Genomic DNA, 15019 nt, shown 5'->3' on the forward strand with positions numbered 1-15019 from the left:
CGAACGCGTTGCAATCCGTCGAGTCCCCACAGTGATGACAGCGAGCGACCATGCTTTGTTTTTTCTTCTCAGCTGCTATCCAGAAGGCGTCCAAAACTCTGCCAGGTGAAAATCCAGTCGGCCAGAGAAAAACGAACGCGCATAGAAGTGCGCCGCGTGGTGGTCGATGCAGCACAAGAAAAATGCATGCGCTCTGGCTGGATTGTCAGCCCGCGGGTAGCCAGAACAAAAAAAAAAAAGAAGAAACGAAAAAGGGGCTCAATCCGTCCTCACGAATAAAATTCCAAGTAGAAAAATAAATAAGAACTTAGTTACCTTTGCTGGCTTTAGTGTCTTGACATGGATGCTTTGGCGCAGGTGAAAAGAAAATGTTGATATTCTTTTCTGTGACATGACAGCACAAATGAACCACCATAACGCTTCGAACAGCATTAAACCCACAAATTTCCGGAATTGAAAATCTAAAGCACGACTTTGGAAATGTCAACGCACCTTTCTCATCAAAAGGTTATGAGAACTTTATACCCATAAAGTTTCAGAATTGAAATCCAAGCTCTCCGTAGATTCCGCGGCCTCCGCGAGATACGGAGACGACGAGCCCGCTCGCCATCAAAACGCGCTTGAAATTTTGTGCTCGGTGGGGTTCCTTGCGTTACAATATGTGACTCCCGCTGCATTCGCGTTGCCGCGAAATCCAGCCCGATTTCGCAATGTCCGCACTAAAATGTCTTTTCAAGCATGAAAAGGATATTCTAGACAAAATCAAGCGTGATTTCCGGCGCCAGGAGTTGTTTTGGTCAGCGGCGCATGACAGCACGAAAAAATTTCGGGGGGGGGGGGGCTAAAGCCCCGTAAGCCTCCCCCCCCCCCCCGGCTACGCCCCTGCTGACCATGTCTGCTTTCCACTCTTAATATGCTTCACCGCATAACACAGCTATATTGCAGCAAAGCTTACATTAGAAAGCCAGCAAAAACTATAATCGTGCCGTGACATGCTTATCGGGCCTGATGATTGCATACTTGCAGCATTTCATACTCTGCAATTGACTCTGCACTGCTAAATTTAAGTGACTGCCGCATTTAAATGGAATGTGAAATACGATAACACTCGGAATCGCGACATATCAATAAGGAGTGTAATATGTAGGAATAATGGGCATTAGACCAGGACCATGAAAACGCGACTTAGCAGCCAGGAAAATGCAACAGTGAAGAGCATGTCGATGGAGTTCCACTGTATAAACCTTAGCCATCTCTGTTCATGGCATCATAGTAGCCTTCATTTCACAAACTACAGTAAAACCTAATTAATTGGACTTCACAGCACCGAAAGAAGTGGCTGAATGAACTGGATGTCGAATTATCAAGGGTATCAACGGAAAAATAAACAAATGCTTGCTACATCAACAAGCTTTTACTTACTGAATAAATTGGCAAATTTTGTTTCTGTTTTGCACAAAACCAATGTAGAGGCTGAAATTCTCATCGTCTCGTGACGGATTAGCACTCGCCGGCGGGTGTAACGCCAGCATGTGGGTCGCAGTATAATCGCTTTTCATCCTCAACGGCTTCCGCTGCATTTGTAACACTGCTCATGCATTGCACTGAGTCAAAACGAAACTACAGATTGCTGCAGCCGCTGCAGAGAAAATTGTGATTGCTATCAGCACGATCATGGATGGGAACCACCAAGCACCAACTCAGTGCCAATTCAGTGCCAACGTGCACTGAATCAAAACGGAACTACATTTCGCCACACCCACTGCAGACAGATCCGTGGTCACTATTGACATGATCATGGATGGTAACCACTCAGTTCTGAAGGCGTGTGGCAAATGCGGTGTCATGCGCTGCAGTATACACAAAAAGAGATATAAAGGCTATAAGGCACAAGTTGGCACAACGCATTCCTGTCTTTAACCGTACGGTTTTCGCTGATGACTATGGAGATACGAACTCCAGCTGGTCCATTTCGGTCGGACATTTGCTTCATAGATTTGCGATGCTCCAGGCTTGCCGCGCTTCGAGAGTTATCTGAATTAACCAGTGCGTAGATAAATACGTCCAAATGAATAAATTTGATGCTGTTAGATAATGCATATGCTTGCCAGAACCAAATATGGATTATTCAGTTTTCTGAATTAACGAGGGTCGAATTAGCAAGGTTTTACTGTATGTGCGGTGCCATTTGAGACCTTTATTTCCATTGGCTGAACGTTAAGGAGTGTGTTGAATTTGGACCACGATGGCATGAATGAGCGCCCAAAACTAGTGCTTATGTGTTTGAAAAGCTCGGTACTCCCGAGTTTTCACTTTCTTTTTCTTTCCCGAGAAAGTTTCTTTAAATCAAAGTTCAGTATCACTTGCCGGCCACTTGTTGACTCCCTTGCTTTGAAATGCAGTTCATCGACAGCGAGTGCGCCTGCACAACCCAGCGGTAGCCTTCCAACGCTGGCAGATGAGCTGTCGTCATCATCTGCATCATCGACGTCCCCTCCTCCTCCGCCGCCCACACGCGGCAGGGGTGGCACGCCCCCACCTTCTGCAGAGCACAGCAAAGGGCTACGGAGGCCACGCGAGGATTCTTCTGACCTCGAGCCAAGTTCCACTGTTTCGCTCGGGTATGTGGCCCCAGGAGGGTGCCTTTTACCACTGGGGCAGATGGTGCATCCACGCAACCGTTGGGTGTCGGACACAGTTTTCAGAGACGTGGCTGGCAGCTCTTGCATGATGCATAGCTGCATGCGTCTATGTAACCTTATCTTCTAATTATGCCTTTAATGGAGCTTTAAAGGAGCCTCGGTGTGGTGTGTTCGTCTGGCCATGGCGTCTGCCGTGAGATGCCATGGTGAGAGAAGCTTGCAACACAATGGTTGTGTCTTGACAACTGAGGCCACACGGTTGGGAGAACAGAGTAATTTAATTATTGGGAAAGAGCAAGATTGTGGGTGAACAGCGAGCTATGGTGTTTGTACTAGCACCCTACTGGTTTGTCGACCACCACTTAGTCAGTACAGCCACTATATTTTTCTGGGTGTGTGATTGCCTTATTCCGGCAAAGGCAGGCAGCTCGCACTGTGCTGTTTGACATGCTCAGTCATGCCTGGATTGAGAGCTGACTTCTGGTTTAAACTGGTTGCAGTACGTTAGTGGGTGGACAACTCCGGCACGTATATCTGCCAACACTTATTGGGTCTGTTCAGTCACCTGCACTTCCGGAACGTAAGTTCACGAGGTTCTGCATTTCGCTCTTCATTTTGCACAGTGCAGGACGAGATCACGGCATTCCTGGCACTTGTCAAAGATGTGGCACAGGGCTCGTACAGGTCCTGCCAGGCTGTTTCTGTACAAGTGAAAGCTGGCACTGTGGCTACTTCACATAGTGCAGGGGTGCAGGAGGTAGCTGTAGTTTTATAAGAAGCCCGAGAACAATTAAAACATTAAAAAATAAGATTCCGAGGAAGTTATCACCATCATCACTTGGTGACTTTTCACACAAAGTGGAGTTTAGTGGGCAACAATTTGGCTAATTTGTCCAAAAAGAAATGTTACCGGTTTGCCCAAAAGGCAAAAGATCAATCGCAATAGCAAATTATTAGACAGCTATACAAAGTAAGGATAGCGGTTTTATTGACCATATAAACTTGTAAACATTCGCTTACTAACTAAATTAAAAGCCATAGCGTCAGGTGCAGACAGACACTGCCAGAACACTGGTGAGAGGAAGAGCAGTGCAGCAGCAAGCGAATTAGCAGTGAGAACGCAGCACTCGCAAAGCCCTCTGCGCATCTAGGCTTTGTATCCACCGCGGATTACTTTCAAGATGTAGCCTGCACGGCTGGTGTAAAACGGCCCCCCTTGCTTTTTTCCCTCGCACCCGCAATCGAGCCATCATCCTTCCGGGCTCACATGCTTTCCCTCGCACCTTCAGTGCACACCGTGCAGTTGCGGTCTCATTGCACTGGGTCTTTGTGTAGAACTTCACAGTGGCAGCAGTGGAGTATCCGTATAATTTAATTTTAAAAATTTTGCCAGCACTGCAATTGTGCAAGAGGAGCCTTATGAGAGGGCCGCTCGTGTTGTCCTTGCAGATCCCCCGACTCCAGCAAGGGTGGCAGCAAGCAGCCCCAGCCGAGCTCGGTGTGGAAGGGCTTCATCAGCATGCAGGAGGTGTCCAAATTTGTCACGGCTGCCTACAAGGTCTCCGGTCCCACCGATTTCCTCTCACAGGTGAGCACCCTGAATGTCTCCAAGGGGCACGGGGGTGAGATTTCTGGTTTGTCTGTGTTCTGGTGCACCAGTGATGAAGGCTTTAGTATGTCAAACCCATGTGCAGCAAAATGATAATGATGTGGATGTGCAGGGTGTACGAAGTATTTGATGGCACGGTTGGTGACTAAAGGTAAATGTAACTTGGCTGTATAGAGGTCTAAAAACAGTCACAGTAAAGTTCTTAAAACATGGAAGTCCATAACGAAATAATAACAACAATGGCAAGGGACGTGCGCTACGATCATAAAAGATATGCTATAGAGCGGCAATTTGCTAAAATGTGTCCAGAGTTTCTTATTACCGATATTATAATCTAGGAAGAAAGGAGAGGACAGTGGTGTGACCCATCTATACAACGTTGTAAACATAAATCGTAAATCTGACGTTGGATTCGTCATGCAATACTTCTGTTGGAAGTTCTGCATTGTGTAACAAAACTAGCCCAGAACAAGATTTTCTGTGGTATGGTTGGTAGCAGTGGTGGTGGTTGCAGTTTTTCCCTGTTCTCCCTATAGCTCAGAAGTGTGTTTAGGAGTGCAGAAGCCCTGCCTGCTGATTCACTCTTGCAGAAGGCGTAGTTATGCAGTGCCTAAGTAAGAAGTACTCGCGACGGCGCTGAGATTTTGTGGTACAGTGGAACCTCACTGATACGTTTCTCACTGTTGCGTTTTTCTGGCTGCGAAGTCACATTTTTAGTCCCGTTCCATGTATTATTTATTTGTTTGTTTGTTTATTTATTTATTTATTTATACATACCTTACAGGCCCCTAGGGAAAGCGTGGGGAAGGCGGGAGATGGAAATTCAAGATGATGAGCAAAACGAGAACAAGGTGAAAGCCGGAGGGGAGCACCTTGTTCTCGTTTTGCTCATAGTCGTACAGGCCCCTATAGGTATTGTATATGGTGGAGAGTACAATCAAAGATTATAACACACAATAATTAGAATGCATGTGTCAACACATGTACACAAAATACAAAGTAAGAAATGTGCTAATATGCAGTAATAAAGTGTTACAATATGTACAAGGAACAAACAGAGTGCTTTTGAACACAACAGCTCATTCAACAATCGTTATGTTCCCACTTGATACGTCGCCATTCTGTAATGATCCCGCATGTTACCTTGCGTGTGAACATGCCTGTCACATAAATCTAGTGGTGCAGAGGGAAATTTGCTGTTGTACGTTGCTGCAAAGACGACATATGTATACGTTGAGACAACTGACCAGAGCGTTGCAACAGCCAGTTAATACGCTGAAACAAACAACCAGTACGTCACAACAAGCAATCAACACGTTGCTACAAGTGACGTTAGTTGCCCAAATCAGGTGCTGCACAATCATGTCTGTAGAAAACGTGCACATAGCAGTTGGTGAAGCACCCAGAGAATTATGCTTTGGTTAAAACATACAGGGAACCATGCATATTGGGGCCCGCAAAGGTCCTATACAATTGCCAGTTCTCTTTAGTCAGCTTTGCTGCAATAAAGCTGTGTTATGCGGTGAAGCATACCAAGAGTGAAAACGAGCCTCTGTCACAGAACATCCTACCACAGTAAAACCTCATTAATTCGATTTATTGCTTAATTTCGATCCCGGCAATAGATCCTGGCCAGTGCTCATGCATTTCTATGCATCCATACTTTCATTATATCAATCCTAAAAATGGCCTTCACCAGATATTTCACACTAGACCAGTCAGCATGCACGTGCCTGGCTGTTATGGTGGCCCCAATAGAGACCCCTTTAGTGGTAGCCTCTGTCCCAGCAGAGCATAGGTACAATAAATGCATTGAACACACATTATATCTCATTAGAAATGCTCATTTTCGACCTGCCCTGGGGAGAGTTTACCCAATTCTAACGTGCGCCTGTTCTTCATTTGTTTGTTTTGTTTTTTTTTTTTTTTGTTTTTTCAGGAAATTATGTCGAAAATTGGTTGCGTGGTGCCTGGAAATTTTCAGTGTCAGGAAAAGGAACCAAAACTGCCTTTACTGCGTTTATGTTTTACCGCAGAACACGGACGTATTGCGGCAAAGCTGACTAGGCTGCCGTGGGGCAACACATATTGTATTAGACCCTTGCCCATTTTTCTTGTTGAAAAATTGGGTGCGGGTTACATTTCTACTGTATTTAGAAGTGTTGATGTCATTTCGTTTTTCTGCTTTGGACACATAAAAAGTGGGCACACGTTTGATTCAGGGGCTTGTTAGAATTAGAAAAATACTGCCAAAAGAATCAGCTGTGTATTTTCACATTTTTTTCTACATCCTGTTTAATTTGACCCGCTGGATAATTTGTTCGATTTCAATAATCCCATCTGGGTCAAATGATTGGAAGTAGACTATACGTGTTCCTTAATTAAACACGCGTGCACGTGCCTTCCCTGGTTGCAGTACTAGCGCTGTAACAACTCCACTGAGAGCCATGCAGAGCCGTTTGTGACATTGCTGTGGCCATTTGCGGCCTTTCTCACCGTTACATTTTCCGAGCCGTTACGGTCTTTTTCTGCATTCCCTTGAAAAGCGTATTAACGGCATTCTACCATATATTGTATTTTGCTTGCATTCACAAACATTTTTTGCATAGGCCCACTTGGCAGGTTCATTTCTATTTTTCTTTATTTCCATCAATTTCTGCTTGCTTCCACCCTGTCTACAGCAGTCAAGGTGTCCAAAAGCATGCCCAGTGCCAGCCTTGAAATAACATGGCCTGGGGTGCAGGCTTACAGTTCTTAGTGATTCCTTAGTGATTCCTGTTGTTGTCCTTGCTGGAAGAAGCCAGTTGTATTAGTTCTTAAAAGGTGTAGGTTGTAGTGATTGCACGTTCGTGTTAAACTTTTTCTCCTAGACACTGTGGAATGGGACATCGATTTACAAACTTTGACGGCCGTAAAATGCAGACTTATGTTTGTGCAAGTTTGCTAAAAAATTTGATGACAATGGTACCAAGACTGGCTACTTACTGTGCACTCTTGAGTGCATTTAGCTCTGGCATTGCACGAGATGTGTGACTTGCCGTCTGACTCTGTTTGATGGCTGGGGGGCCTGACAAGCAGGATATCCCGGATACAATACAAGTCTGCGGCCGCATCATACCTGACCAGGTGTGGGACTACCTGAGCAAGATCAAGCAGTCTGGCAACAAGGTGGGTCATTTCTCCCTGTGCCTCACTACTGCTGTGGAAGAAGAGAAATAGCCTTCGCATGTGTATGTCAGTCTCGGTAACTGATACACAAAGATAGCCCAAAGTGAGTTCTCACACTCTTACTAGGGGCTTGTTTGTTACCTGTCTATCTCCGTGTTCTCTCCAAAGCCCTGCTCGTACAGCCACATTGGGGCTCGCATGCCAGCTGTGTTGCTGGTTGCTTTTTACCAGTGCAATATACAGGAAAAACAAAAATTGTGACTTACTGGCTGAAATAACCACATAAAGGAGGTCTTGTATATTTGTGTGAGGTGTGCGCTAGGTAACTTTTGTTTTATAATCATTGATACCGTATTTACTCGCATAATGGTCGCACTCACGTAATGATCACACCCCTGAATTTTGTCGTCAAAATTCACTCTTTTATTTCCCACGTAATGATGGCACCCCGAACTTGCCGCAGCGATATGTCGAATGCTACGTGAACGACTCTTCAAGACAAACCAAGCGGTCTGCACGCACCAACCATTCTCAAGCAGATTCCCCATTTCATTCCTTTCATCACTTTCCGCACTTCCATGACAAAATAAAAAGAAGGCTACAACCAAACTCGCCTTTATTATGTGTAGGCTTTATATTAGCTGTGGTCAACAACAACAACAACAAAAAAGGCACCTTTCAATTCTTCTCATCTGCACTCGTGGGCACGTAACAAATCTCAAGTGGCAACGATAGCAGCCACGTTTACACTGATACGTTAAAAGTGTACCCTATTCATACGCCGACGCTTGTAACACGGCTAAGATATTCGCCCACCCTTATCGGAAACGTGCCGTATTAGGATAGTAGTGAAGACAAATGCCGCAGTATCCGCAGCATGACCGCCATGTGTTCCTATGTCACTGGCAGCTAAGCGCGCCCATCTGTTTCTGTCCCCTCAAAGCGGACATCGCTGTTATTGCCGCAAACTTGCCGATATTAACGATATTATTCATTACTGATACGGAAGAAACTGTTTCAATGCGCTTAATGTACTCACGAGAAGAATAAAAATCGCGTTCGGCTTGCTCCGCCGGCTGCCATCTTTGTTTTGGTGTTCTGCACTACATACAGGGGCAGCCGCCTATTTGTTCACCTGTTGTCATCCCGCAGCAAATGCAGAATGGAAAAAAAGAAATTTTTTTTTTTTAGGAAAATTTAACCCGCGTAATGATCGCACCCCTGAATTTGTGTCAATATTTTTTTTTTTTTTACGAAAAAGTGCGATCATTATGCGAGTAAATACGGTAGTTATGTTTCAAAGCTGAAATTTGGAACTTCGATGCAGGTTGAATAGCTGATTAATACCAAGCATGTCACCACACAAAAATGGCTGTAAAACGCAAAGGGTTACCTTGTATGCTGCATCAAGCTATCCTGGGCAGATTTCCCACTTTGGACTTCATACTAAGCAGAGTCCAGAGCAACCGCAGTGGGAATAATCTGGTCGAAAACGCGCAACACTGCAATTGAGACCATGAAAAACTTCAAGTAAAGCAACATTTTGATAAAGCAATTTTTTTATAGCGTGGGCTCGCTGTATATTGAATTAGTATGTGCCACGTCAAGCTTGCAGGTGCTTTTTCCGATTTCAATGTAAATGTGTTCACACATTCGTCCCACCAGTGCACACTGAAAAAGAACGTAGTAATACGTGGGACAGGGATGGAACCAAACCGTCGAAACCACGTGCAGAAGGGGGTCCAACATGTAACGGCACAGTGTAAACACGCGTGCATGCGTGTGCCTTTATATTCTGGACGTGGCTGGCCCACTGTGGATGCAGGGTGCACCAACGTGTACGTGCAGCATTGCAATGAAAGATTACCTCTTGCCCTCTTCTGTCTTGGTGTGAGATGGCCCGCTGAATGTGCTTCCTAGTGTTGTCACACCCTCCACTGCTTTTACCGGCACAGAGTGGGTGTCCAACGAAAGCTGGTGCCCCACGGTGTAGTTTGCACCCGAGATGACACAGCACCGCGTGTGCGCAGGAGCTGCTGGTGGTGCGCTTCCAGCCTGCGAACGACGAGGAACGGCGGCCCTACCGGGAGCTCTACACGTACCTGAACACACGCAAGCGGTGCGGCGTAGTGGGTAACCTGTCGCGCATGCTCAAGGACTTCTACATCCTGCCGCTGCCTTCGCACAGCCCCGTGCCCACCGTACTCATGCCTTTCGACGGACCAGGTCAGTCTGCTAACCCAATTGGGGTCTTGTCCTGTTGACTGTTGTCTTGTCTCAGTTGAGCAACATAACTGGTGCTGAGCTCTGACGGTGGAATGGGGCACTTGAGAAAAAAGAAGCTGTGCTTCCATGTCACATGGGGGGATGGTGTGACTTTGAAAGTCAACTTCCTTATTTGTTCATAGATTTCGATGAAAAGTGGCACAAATATTTAGAATGTCTCCCTGATGCTTCACTGAATGTTTAAGTGTGATACTTTGAGATCATTTTATTTAATTTTATTGAGGAGAATTCTTCTCCCTCGAACTTTCTGGAGGGCCTGAAGAGCTTAAAAAATGCAATGGAAGGCTCATCGAGTATTGACTGCATAGCTATGTGGGCTGAAGGTCGTGACAGTCTGGCCTTTATCTATTTATTTTTTTCAACACAAATTTTTGGAGTGTCATTTCTTGTGTTACATTCACATCAAGCAGACTTTTGGGGTGGACGAATAGCCACATCATAAATTTATAAAAAGTCAAGATAAAAAAAGTGAGACTGTCACAACCTGCACTGTAGCCCAAGGAACGCGATAAAAAAAAATGGAAATAGGCTAAACTGGAAGAAATCAGCTCCATAAACTGAGCAAAAAGGCAAAAAACAGTTTTGAGAGAACAGCTCTCAAAGTTTCACCTTCTCTTCAGTCCTCTAAAAGGCACCAAATTTGTAGCCTTTAGGGTCTCTTGTGATGTGGGGCTTCTTGGACATGTGCTCGCTGGTCTGGTGTGCATTGGTTTGCCTCCCCCCGCCTTTCTTTTTGTATGGTATTCTCTGCTGCTGCACTACGAAGAGCATGGTGCCTGGGTTTCAAACCAAGTGAGGTGCAGAACTCTGTGTGGGCATGAATATAGTTCCAGTGTTGTACCTGCAGGCTGCCTCATTGATGGCAGCCTCCAGTGCAATCAGTGAAGCATATTTATTAGAGAGCTTTAGAATAGGCGCCCCAAAGAAATAGCGTCGAAGCCACTGCGCATGCGCAAGACGCAAACTCCGTTTGGGTTTTGCGTTCGGAACGCCATTTCACCGATTTAGCGGGAGCCCAAATAGCGGTCCCAAAAGCTTTGCGTCGGCAAACATGGCAGCACCCATCGAAGCGACGGCTCTAACCTAGCACAAAACTGGGTTCGATTCGCGGTAACGCGTGAGGTTCGCAAGCAAGGAGAAGTGACTGCGGTTATCGCTTTCTCTCAACTAGCGTGTGTTATGAAGATTGACTCATTAGACGCCGCTGATTTTGAATTCGATTGTGGATTTTATGGTTCGTAGGCCTAACACGGCTAAGCTTGGCTGGTGAAGGCTAGTAAAGTTGGTTTGCTCAAAACTAAGCGCAACTAATTGTTTGCTGCTTACAGAATAACCTCTAAATTGTAATTAAACGCGAATACACGCAAGTCAAAATTATTATTCCTATCATAAAATGGTATATTTTATTTAATTATTTCTAATAGCTTTTCTTTGACGCCGTAGTGGTACTGTCAGCGCAAGACGCTATCCGCAAACGTAAAACCCTATTCTAAAACTCTTCCCTCCTACGTGCCCCAACGCTAACACCCGCAAAGCTCTTTGGGGCCCCAAACTATTGGGGCCCCTATTCTAAAACTCCCTATTTTTTTATTTTGGTAGAATCGACCGTGTTACTAAATGAGTGCTCTCGGCAGGCTTCCAAGGCATCTTCCCTTGACAATGGCTGTGGAACTTAGGATCAGAGAGCTACTGATAGATATGCAGTTACTAGGTGCTTTCCAGCTTGTGCTTTTGGATAATGCCACGATCGCTTCTGCAACCAGGTGTCTGTGCCTGCCCCAAGGGGACTAGTGAACAGAAGCTCATGATGAGATTCTTTTCATGAAGGGGTGGTATGATATATATTGTTACGAGATACGTGACAATGTAATAATAGGGTCAACGCTCAATGTGCTTGGTTAGAAGACCGAGGTGCCGATGTGTGAAATGCCGTGCCATGGGCTCGAGGAGTCGACGTTCAATGTGCTTAGTCGCGCAGTTGGAGGCACTGATGCACGAAATCTTTAGGTGAGGGTCCGAGAAGTTCATGCGGGATGTGCATAGGTGAGGGTCCAAGGATGGCGTGTGCAATGTGCTTGGTCACGAATTCCGAAACACTGAGTGCTAAAAGGCTTAGCCACATGTCCGAGGATTCCGGGCGCGAATCTTGGTCACGAAGTCAGTGTCACCAATGCTCGAAATGCTTAGCCACAAGTCTGAGACGTCCACAGACGGAGAGATTGGCCACGCTATTGTGATGTCCACGTAGCGCCCGCTTTGACACGTCGAGATTACGGTGAGTGGAGGCTGTCCAGACTCGCGAGTTGCAAAGAGTCAAGCAGGCGATGCAAGCTCTGGACCAATAGCGAACTGCGCTGGAGTCACGGGGCGGGCACAGCCAATCACAGGCTCCGGCACGACCTTCAATCATTTGCTTTTTGTGTGCTTGTTTCTGTGTGGAGGAGATAGCTGAAGTGGCAAATTTGAAGACTGAGAAATGCGCTTTCTGACAAGACCAAGACGATGACGCTCGGTTGCGCCGTTCCAGAGATATTGTGGCTTGGAAAACGCTGTTCTTTCTTGATTTCCGCAAAATTTTTTGCCACCTTGACCGATAAAACAAATTATTTAGAGCACTTCTACGTGGTTTACAGGGATAATATTTCGGAATCAGATAGAAAGAGAGTTGGAGGAACTGAAAATGTGATTTTCAAGAAATCGTTTTTCTGGCCATTTTTCGCTATGCGAAAGCCACGACCCTCCATAAGTAGTTGTTCAACATAAGCTTGTCAATGTGTCACTATTTCTTACTTGAAAAGCCAGTGCTTTAAACATGTTTCCGACGAGGTAGAAGAATTCAAGTATCTTGAACGGCTGCGTCCCATTCAGTTGCACAAGTTGAAGCCATTATCTTTGAAACCTCTTTCCATATATACTTTTTATGATGTATTGTTTCACAGCATATATGAATAGACTTCGCTTGATTCACTTCAAATGGGATAAAACAGGGCTTACAGAGAGCACATAATTTAAAGGAAAATAAGGGAAAGTGTTCGTAGAATTGTACTTGCAACAAGTTCCAGAGGAATATTGCCATGTATAACAGCTTTCTTTTTCATGTATTGGAGAGTTGCAGTACCAAAATCTCTAGGAGTCTGCAGACTTGATGCACGAAATATGTCTAGGAAGTAAGATGAGCTGACCAGCTGCAGTGACTAAGTGGCCGTGGTGTAGTGGTGCTAAGCGCGAGGTTGCGAGATCAAATCCCGGCCCCGGCAGCCACATTTCGATGGTGCAAAAGGCAAGAATGCCTGTGTCTCGTGCATTGGGGGCATGTTAAAGATCCTGGTGGCCAAAATTAATCGAATCCGTCACTGCGGCATGCCTCGTGATTGCATCGCGGTTTCCGCATGTAAAGCTCCAGAATTCAGTTCAATTCGATAAAGTGAGCTGAAATGCAGCTATGCCTAAGTAAATAGACCGCCTGCAAAAACTTGGTTCCTGCCTGCAAATGGTGCAAGCATTTGCTTAGTAAAACACTTGGGCCAGTGGATACATTTTCACACAGCTCCCGCTTTCAACGTTTAAATCCTGTTCAGTGACTCGAATCCATTGCAGTTCGAGTACTTGGCATACAAAAGCTTGATTGCACTGACAGGTCAGTATTCAATTTGATTTTCCTACTTGAAGATTCGCGCACTGCGACTTCTCTGTGGGGTGAGATTATGCAAGCTTCTCGCTTTCAGAATGTTCGCTTTGCCTCCTACATCACCGAGTAGACAGTGTTCAGTTGGTGCTCCCGCCTCACCGAGCAGATGACCATTGACCAAAGCGCGGCGTTGGCGAACAACAAAAGCGTAAGCCAACATTCAGAAAGCAAGATGCTCACGCACTCTCCCTCCTGATGTTTGCCAAGTGTGTGTTAGCTTCATAAAGTATTAAAATATCGGCTTATGAAGTGAACAACTTTGCAAAGGTCAAAGGCCTTTGAGGCCTACTGAGGAATTGCTTTGGATGAGTTCATTGGCACCGGACGCAGGATGAGTTTAGACCAGCGGCGCCTTCGTGACGGCGCAGCGAAGGTAATGGCATGTGACAGCCGGGTCGGGCGCAGCAGGCACTGCTGCCAGCTACGTCGATTTAAGGTGTTTCATCATTTTTTCCGTTTTTCTTTACTCAAATACCACGTAAAACCAAATCTGCTCAAACGTGTTGCCTTTTTGAGTGCACGAACAGTTACTGAAGCATGACTGAAGCTGGTTAGGCTATTCACTTCAATCGTTTTTCATCCTGGCATCGCATTTTTCAGGTGGAAAGACTGTATATGTGTGGTCTGTAGGCAACAGCACATGCAGTGCTCAGCAATTGAAATGTGATACTCGAAGCACATGGTCACCGGTGCTTTTTGCACCAACTGTAAGCACTGGGGGTGCCGAACTGATGCATCATGGTGTACAGTGAAAGTAAGAACCTTTGGGGTGCATTGCGACTGCATTTGGTCCCACGGCAATCACCTAGCGCTCGTCTGTCATGTGGAAAAAAGAAGAAAAGAAAGTGGTGGCGGCCGGGCACTTTGAGTATTGCGCTTCAATCGCTGAGCACTGTACGTACATTTCCGACGGTGCTTTGCTATGGAATAGTTGTTCTAACATTAATAAAAGAGCCGTTCATACTCGAAGAGCTTCGTGTCCCATGTGAATTGCCTGTCTTCGCCTCCACAGGTGTAATGGCTCCGGAACTTCGGCACCAAAGGCAAACTCTTTGATTTGTAGTTGTCCGTTTGCTGTCTTATCAGTGTATCGGCCTTATGGGGTGTATTTTCCTTCCTCGCGTTTTCCCAACTCTAGTTCCGCGTGGTACATGACTGTTTGCTGGGCAGTGACGGAGAACGCAAACGCAGGGGCCTGTTCACACTCGCCACCACTGACGGCTCTCGTCGCGCTAAGCTGTGTGAAATCGACCATGACTGAATATTGGGCTAGTTTATAAGACATTAAAAATAGCAAAGCATTGCAAAGATAAAAAGAATTACAACGGACACCGAACTGGAACTTACTGGCACATGTGCGATCGGTGAAGCAGAACAAGAAACAGAAAAAGTGAGATGCACATCTCGTTTTTTTGTTCATGATTTTTGTGTTCTTCGCCTTTTTACATGATTAAATTAGATATGCAACAATGTTAACATGCACAACAAAATAACATCTGGAATATAACTTTTGGAGTTCACCGTTTTACCTTACCGCGGTGAGCTCTGTTCACATGGTGCATTTGCATCACAATTTGCGCTCGTTTTCTGCTTTATGTACACCAGATGCCACGATGCCTCACACAA

At 45.6% G+C, this 15019-nt stretch overlaps 1 protein-coding gene across 3 annotated transcripts in view; it reads left to right on the forward strand.

The window, feature by feature from the left end:
- The window catches only part of pps (protein partner of snf), a 145966-nt gene that overhangs the window by 118370 nt on the left and 12577 nt on the right, over positions 1-15019 (forward strand). For 2 of the 3 annotated variants that reach the window (XM_075690709.1, XM_075690711.1), the window contains 4 exons: positions 2403-2621; positions 4092-4230; positions 7327-7419; positions 9450-9645. In XM_075690709.1, the coding sequence (XP_075546824.1) occupies positions 2403-2621; positions 4092-4230; positions 7327-7419; positions 9450-9645 (647 nt within the window). The remainder of the gene's footprint in view (positions 1-2402; positions 2622-4091; positions 4231-7326; positions 7420-9449; positions 9646-15019) is intronic. The other variant, XM_075690710.1, reaches the window with a different exon arrangement.

Source organism: Dermacentor variabilis, chromosome 4, assembly GCF_050947875.1.
Source record: "Dermacentor variabilis isolate Ectoservices chromosome 4, ASM5094787v1, whole genome shotgun sequence".
NCBI classification, from domain to species: domain Eukaryota; kingdom Metazoa; phylum Arthropoda; class Arachnida; order Ixodida; family Ixodidae; genus Dermacentor; species Dermacentor variabilis.